The following is an 8,021-nucleotide window of genomic DNA, read 5'->3' as shown; positions in this document are numbered from 1 at the left end:
TTTTACTGCAGTAACATGTCATCAATGTGCTATTAGTACTTTTACTGCAGTAACATGTCATCAATGTGCTATTAGTACTTTTACTGTAGTAACATGTCATCAATGTGCTATTAGTACTTTTACTGCAGTAACATGTCATCAATGTGCTATTAGTACTTTTACTGCAGTAACATGTCATCAGTGTGTTATTAGTACTTTTACTGCAGTAACATGTCTTCAATGTGTTATTAGTACTTTTACTACTTAGTAACACGTCATCAATGTGCTATTAGTACTTTTAATGCAGTAACATGTCATCAATGTGCTATTAGTACTTTTACTGCAGTAACACGTCACCAATGTGCTATTAGTACTTTTACTGCAGTAACATGTCATCAATTTGTTATTATTACTTTTGTGTGTGTGTGTTTCTGTGTGTGTCTGTGTGTCTGTGTGTGTCTATGTGTGTGTGTCTCTGTGTGTTTGTGTGTGTGTGTGCGTACTGAGCGCGACTCCTGAGAGCGAGCCAGGACTGGACCAGCAGCATCACTGGGACCAGGACCCAGACCCCGTTATAGAAGACCAGGTAGACTCGCGGCCCGCGGGCCAATTGCGGCCCGCGGGACGATAGTTTGTGGCCCCCGCCTTAATATGAAAGTTTAATGTTAATGCGGCCCGCGAGTTTGATATGTATGGTACTTTACAGTGTTGTGTGCGGAGCTCAACGAACCTACCAATCACGGTCGGGTATATGGCTCTCGGGGGCGGAACATCGGCCGGGCTTGATGCAAGCAGAGAAACATTCCTCAGTGAGTGAAAGTTACAGAGTTACAGCCGCGTTGCCGTGGAGTGTTTTCTTCCATGCCTGCTGGCTGCCTCGTTTCTATTGGGCACATGCGGACATTCGCTGCATTCACAACACTTCACTTATTTTAAGTTGCTATACGTATATATATGTATATAAATGTATATAACGAGGGGTTAAATTGGGCCGGGGCTCTCCGGGGCTCGGCCCCGGCACATAAGCCTGCTCGTTTGTCCAGATGTGTCTGCTTGCAGTCTAAATATGTCAAAAAAGAATTTATGAAAGTGATGCATTTGAAATTTGAATGATGATGATACATGAATAAATGACATTTGTTTGAAATGGCATGTCTATTTTGTCTCGGCGGAGCTGAGATGAGAACAATCAGAACACGGCAACAACCTGCCCAGAACTGCAGACATTTCACCACCGCGGGTCAACTAGGCCTAGGCTACATAACGCCAAAGTGTCTCCGTCGGTAGGATTAACAGATCAAATGCCTTAAAGCTAAAAAAAAAAACGTTCGCAACCCCCACCGGCCTCTACGAGTTCATGTCGCTGACCAAGCCGTTGAACCGGTCCTCACTGTCGCATCTCCGCCAGCGGTAGGGCTCCGAGCATCAGAGATCCCCACTCGGTGCCGCGTGTGTGTGTGTGTGTGTGTGTGTGTGTGTGTGTGTGTGTGTGTGTGTGTGTGTGTGTGTGTGTGTGTGTGTGTGTGTGTGTGTAAGTAAAGAGAGAGAATGGGAGAAGAAGTTTGTGTGAGGTGGACCTGGTCACCACAGACTTAAATCTTCTCAGCTGTTGCTACTGTCATGCTGCACTGTCTCTTCATGTGGCACATTATGTTTGGCACATTGTATGGGTCACTTCTTATATTATAACAAGGTAATACAATGTGTAATCAAGTGATAACCTATTAACAGTAATGTAAATGCTAAATACCTGTTGATACTACAACAATGCAGAGTATAGGCTCTTAACCTTGCAGTTTTGCACATATCCTGTAAGACTCAGTTTCTCCATTTCTTTGCACAAAACTCACCAGAAAGTGCCATTTCACGGTTTATTTTTCAATTTTTCCGGGGTATACCCCGGACCCCTAGAATATATATATATTATATATATATATATATATATATATATATATATATATATATATATATATATATATATATATACATACACTTCAATGGCACTTACAGAGTTAATATGAGGTCTCTCTCGCTGACAAAGTTAATCAAAGTGATGCGTACGCGGCTGGATAAAAGAATATAATTAATAAAAATAAAGAGATTTGAGAAGATTGGAATTTTTTTAACAAAGCTTTTCTTGTGGAAAACCTGATGCAGCCCAGCCTCACCCAGACTCTTCCTCCAGCGGCCCCCAGGTAAATTGAGTTTGAGACCCCTGAGGTAGAGCCACAGGTGGAGACAGGAAGTGGTGTCCAGGTGAGGACTGCCCTGCAGCCAATCAGGAGCCACCGTACAGCTCGCACACGCTCAGACACACCTGCAGGAAGTGTCTTCACACACACACAGAGACACACACAGAGACACACACACACAGACGCACACACACACACAGACACACACAGAGACACAGACACACACACACACACACAGAGAGACACACACAGACAGACAGACACAGACACACACACACACAGAGACACGCAGACACACACACAGACACGCACACACACACACACACACAGACACACACAGAGACACACACACACAAACACACACACACACAGAGACACAGACACACACACAGACACGCACACAGACACACACACACACACAGACACGCACACAGACACACACACACACACAAACACACACACACACAGAGACACACACACACACACAGACACACACACACACACACAGAGACACACACAGACAGACAGACAGACACACACACACACACAGACACACACACACACACAGAGACACACACACACACACAGACACACACAACACACACACAGAGACACACACAGACAGACACACACACACACACACACACAGAGACACACAGACAGACACACACACACATGTTAGTTGTAGTATTTGTCCTGTGGTACTGCGTGTTTGTAGATTGGTTGTAGGTCTATCTGTTGCCCTGATTGGTTGTAGGTCTATCTGTTGCCCTGATTGGTTGTAGGTCTATCTGTTGCCCTGATTGGTTGTAGGTCTATCTGCTGCTCTGATTGGTTGTAGGTCTATCTGTTGCTCTGATTGGTTATAGGTCTATCTGTTGCTCTGATTGGTTGTAGGTCTATCTGTTTCTCTGATTGGTTGTATGTCTATCTGTTGCTCTGATTGGTTGTAGTACTAAGTGCGTACTGAGTGCGTGCAGACTCCTGAGAGCGAGCCAGGACTGGACCAGCAGCAGCACAGGGACCAGGACCCAGACCCCGTTAAAGAAGACCAGGTAGAGCCACAGGTGGAGACAGGAAGTGGTGTCCAGGTGAGGACTGCCCTGCAGCCAATCAGGAGCAAAGGTCATCCAGCCACCGTACAGCTCGCCCACGCTCAGATACACCTGCAGGAAGTGTCTGCACACACACACACACACAGAGACACACACAGAGAGACACACACACACACACACAGACAGAGAGACACAGACACACACACACACACAGACACAGAGACACACACACAAAGAGACACAGACACACACACACACACAGACACATACACACAGAGACACACACACAGACACACACACACACACAGAGACACACACACACACACACAGACACATGTTAGTTGTAGTATTTATCCCGTAGTACTGCGTGTATCAGAAGTACTCCTAGCAGAGAGCCGAGGCCGACCGTATGGATCTCCTTGGAGACGATGGTGGGATCAGAAACCAGCCAGCGGCTGTCTGCTGTCCCGTACTCCTTCCCTACAGAGGCCCAGCCACCAAATCACACGTTTAACACCACACTACAGCTCACTACACAGGTACTAAACAGGTACTACACAGGTACTATCGGAGGACAGCGTGTACTCTAAGTACCACAGGTAACCCCAGCTGTTAGAGGGTCATAGCGCAGTACAAGTACAACAGCGCAGTAGAGGTAGAAAGTAGCGGAACAATGGGAGTACCAACACTTTAGTATTGGCAGAATTTTAAATGGAGTCTGGTGGAATGGACCAAAAATACAACATGCTGAGTCATCGTTTATCTTAATGTTTGATAGTGTGAAATGTTGTGCAGGAGAAGTATGGAGTCAGAGTAAATGTAAATACTGCAGTAAAGTAAAGTGCAGTAAAGTGAAGTAATATGAAGTAAAACTCACAGAGTTCAGCCAGAGGTCCTTCAGACGTCTCCACGGTCCCAACAAGAGACATGTAGACAAATGGTCCTTCCTGACAGACAGACAGGTAATCAGACAGACAGGTTAGAGACATGTAGACAAACGGTCCTTCCTGACAGACAGACAGGTAATCAGACAGACAGGTTAGAGAGAGACAGGCAGACAGACAGGTTAGAGACATGTAGACAAATGGTCCTTCCTAACAGACAGACAGGTAATCAGACAGACAGGTTAGAGACATGTAGACAAACGGTCCTTCCTAACAGAGAGACAGATAATCAGACAGACAGGTTAGAGACATGTAGACAAACGGTCCTTCCTAACAGAGAGACAGATAATCAGACAGACAGTTAATAGTTTCGGGGTTATTTTAGATGTTTTTAAGACTTTTTAAAATGTTTTTGGTCTCTTTAAGAAGCTGAAAGCAGCGAGAGAGATCTGAGTGTCTTGATTGACCGTACCAGAGTCAGGTGGACGATGACATCATAGAAGAGCCAGCAGAGGACCCAGCGGTCCGTTGCCGAGCTACGCCCGCCGTAGCAACGTGCTAGCAGCACCGCGGCTAACAGCTGGCCGCTACATGCTATCAGAGATAGCACGGACACCAGAGACAGGCCTGGGTGGGGCGGGGTGGCCATCGGCCGGCCGTGCACACAGAAGAAGAAGAAGAAGAAAAAGAAGAAGGGTAAATAACATTGAGACAAAAGCACCAAAATCTAAAGAAAAGAGTCAAAAATCAACAAAAACTTAGGAATTTATGTCTCAAAAACGTCGAAAAAGCAAACTTTCAACAAATGCCGAAAAAAGCTTTAAAGGATGTTGAATATGTCTCAAAGTGTGAAAAACGTTTTTAAAAAATGACAAAAACTTGAAGAATGCGTCAAAAACGTCCCAAAACGTCATCAGGCAGAAGCAGCAGACTCAGAAGGCTGAAGAAGCTGAACCAAACTGGAGACAGTTTAGGCTCCGCCCCGCGCCTCTCTATTGGCTGGGTTGGTTCCAAGTCCCGCCCCCGAGCCCTCCCATTGGCTGCTGCGGAGAACACCCTACTCTCTGGCCCCGCCCACAGAGACAGCTGAGGGCAAAGGTCCCAGAACCAGACTCCATTCATAAAAACACTGATTCTACTCCCAAACTTTAATAATGTTATTATCAGTCAAATATAATTATTACAAATTAATATAAAATTAAATAAATTCTAAATAATAATAATAATGATTTATGCAAATTAATTTTAAAAAATTATAAAGAAAAAATTAAATAAAATTAATAAATAATAATTATAATAATGATAAGAACAATAATAATCAGAAACAGGAAGTGGTCACACAGACTTTATTGGTTACAGAGTTCAGTTCTTTGGCAGCAGAATGAAATAAAATACCAAAACCGACTTTATAAAACCTGAAACATCGTCGAACCGTTGGATCCGAGTTTCTGTCGTAGTTGCAGATTATAAAGTTAATAGTTGTTATTAATAACGTGTCGTTAATAAGCCCTTAATAAGCAGTTAATAAGCATCAACAGGAAGTAGACTAACACAATAACTGCAGATTTTAAACAACAAATGAAAATAAAACTTAACACCAAACAGATAACCGCCAAAACCTGCAGATTATCTGGTGGCTCTGGACATCAAATATCTCTTATATTACAATAACAGAAAGAGAGGACATCAGGAGAACCTTAGGGGGACTTAAGGGGGACTTAGAGGGGGAACTTTAGGAGACTTATAGGGGACTTATAGGGGGACTTATAGGGGGACTTAAGGGGAATTTAGGGGGACTTATAGGGGACCTTAGGAGGGAACTTTAGGGGGACTTAAGGAGACTTATAGGGGGACTTATAGGGGACCTTAGGGGGGAACTTTAGGGGGACTTAAGGGGTAGTAGGAACAGTAGTATAAACTAAGAGGAACCTCCAGGCAGGTCTAATGTCTGGGAATGATTGGTGGAAGATAAGAGGAATGTTTGAAGGTTATTTAGGTTTCCAGGCGTCTGTTTAGCACCATGTTTCTCTCCCAGATCTCTGTTATCGATCAGCTGATCTTTAGTGTGTATATCAGTCAGCTGTTCTTCAATGAAAACAAGAATAAACAAAGAAAGTAAAACTTAAAAACCGTGTATCTCAGGATATATGTTTTAGTTTTCTACGTTTTCCGATCAGTTGAAGAATTAAACGTCTCCGACTTCATTCACAACTTTAAACATCACTAAACACGGCCTGAACAAGTTACAATGTTGGAGATACGTAAAGATGTCAGACAATCTGATAGTATAGTGTATATATATATACTGTGTATATATATATATATATATATATATATACTGTGTATATATATATAATATTATATATGTATATATCTATATGATAGTCGTCAAACAGCTCGACACTTTAAAGAAACAGTTCAACATTTATTAAAATCCTCTGTCTCTTTCTCTCTGAGGTAACTGTCTGTCTTCCCTGTCTGTCTCTATGTATGTCTGTCTGTCTTCCCTGTTTGTCCTACCTGTCTGCCTGTCTAACCTGTCTGTCTAACTTTCTGTCCATCTGTCTGTCTGTCTGTCTTTCTTCCCTACCTGTTTGTCTGTCTGTCTAACCTGTCCGTTTAACCTGTCTGTCTGTCTTTCTTCCCTACCTGTCTGTATGTTTGTCTGTCTCTACCTGTCTGTCTGTCTGTCTGTCTGTCTGTCTCTACCTGTCTGTCTGTCTGTCTGTCTGTTAGGGGGACCTCCGTGTTTATATATCTTTAAACGTTACCAAAGAGTACAGAAGTACGGCGGTTGTTGTCACGGTGATTCTGAACGGCTGGTTGTCTACCGGAGGTTGTTGCCATGGTGATTCAGCAGACTCAATCTTGAACAAGCAGCTCAGAAGGAGAGAGAAGAAGAATCAGATTTCTCTAAATGTTGAAGTGTTTATGATTGGTTCTCCTCCTGAGGCAGCGTGGAGGACAGGGCGTAGTCTGCCCCGATTCCCTCAGACACCACGGACACATCACCCTCTTCATCACCTCCCTTCTCCTCTTCATCACCCCCCTTCTTCTCTTCATCACCTCCCTTCTCCTCTTCATCACCTCCCTTCTCCTCTTCATCACCTCCCTTCTCCTTTTCCTCTTTTTCCTCTCCCTCTTTCTCTGCCTGCTCGGCCGGAGCCAGCTGGGCGTGAACTTCGGTGAAGGACACTTCCTGTTTGGTGAAGGCTACTTCCTGTTCGGTGGAGGCTACTTCCTGGTCGGTGCTTCCCGGCGAGGTCAGCTGGACGTCGGTCTCCTCGGGGATCACCGCTTCCTCTTCCTGGAGAGACGCTTCGGTGGGATGAGAGTCGGAGCCGCTACGATGCTGAGAACACAGACAGACAGAGAGGTAAGAGAGAGAGAGACAGGTAACCAGACAGACAGAGAGGTAGGTTAGAGAGACAGACAGGTTAGATAGACAGACAGAGAGGTAAGAGAGTGGCAAAAAAAACCTGTCCGAAATAAAAGGGACCATACCAAGTGGACCCAGACTCTAAGTGGACCCAGACTCTAAGTGGACCCAGACTCTAAGTGGACCCAGACTCTAAGTAGAACCAGACTCTAAGTGGACCCAGACTCTAAGTAGAACCAGACTCTAAGTGGACCCAGACTCTAAGTGGACCCAGACTCTAAGTAGAACCAGACTCTAAGTGGACCCAGACTCTAAGTGGATCCAGACTCTAAGTGGACCCAGACTCTAAGTAGAACCAGACTCTAAGTGGACCCAGACTCTAAGTGGACCCAGACTCTAAGTGGACCCAGACTCTAAGTGGACCCTTTGTGAGAACTAAACTTTAGGGAAACCCTGAGTCAGACCTTGAGGATTGTTCAGTGACATGTCGGGTAACCTTGGGTATCTTTAAAGGACCTTAACGGGAACAAAA

General features: G+C 44.5%; 2 protein-coding genes across 2 annotated transcripts in view; both read right to left on the bottom strand.

Moving 5' to 3' along the window:
* Positions 1–3,058: 3,058 nt before the first annotated feature.
* ebpl (EBP like) lies at positions 3,059–4,842 on the bottom strand. Its single transcript, XM_039793634.1, is given in 4 exon segments — positions 3,059–3,350; positions 3,559–3,706; positions 4,104–4,173; positions 4,583–4,842. Coding segments are annotated over 4 exon segments (675 nt in total). The 5' UTR covers positions 4,760–4,842; the 3' UTR covers positions 3,059–3,070.
* A 1,948-nt stretch (positions 4,843–6,790) lies between these two features.
* The window catches only part of cavin2b (caveolae associated protein 2b), a 9,590-nt gene continuing 8,359 nt past the window's right edge, over positions 6,791–8,021 (bottom strand). The window contains exon 6 of the mRNA XM_039793203.1: positions 6,791–7,462. Coding sequence (XP_039649137.1) covers positions 7,040–7,462 — 423 coding nt within the window. The 3' untranslated portion in view covers positions 6,791–7,039. The remainder of the gene's footprint in view (positions 7,463–8,021) is intronic.

Source organism: Perca fluviatilis, chromosome 24, assembly GCF_010015445.1.
Source record: "Perca fluviatilis chromosome 24, GENO_Pfluv_1.0, whole genome shotgun sequence".
NCBI classification, from domain to species: domain Eukaryota; kingdom Metazoa; phylum Chordata; class Actinopteri; order Perciformes; family Percidae; genus Perca; species Perca fluviatilis.
This window is presented reverse-complemented; position numbering and strand designations above follow the sequence as displayed.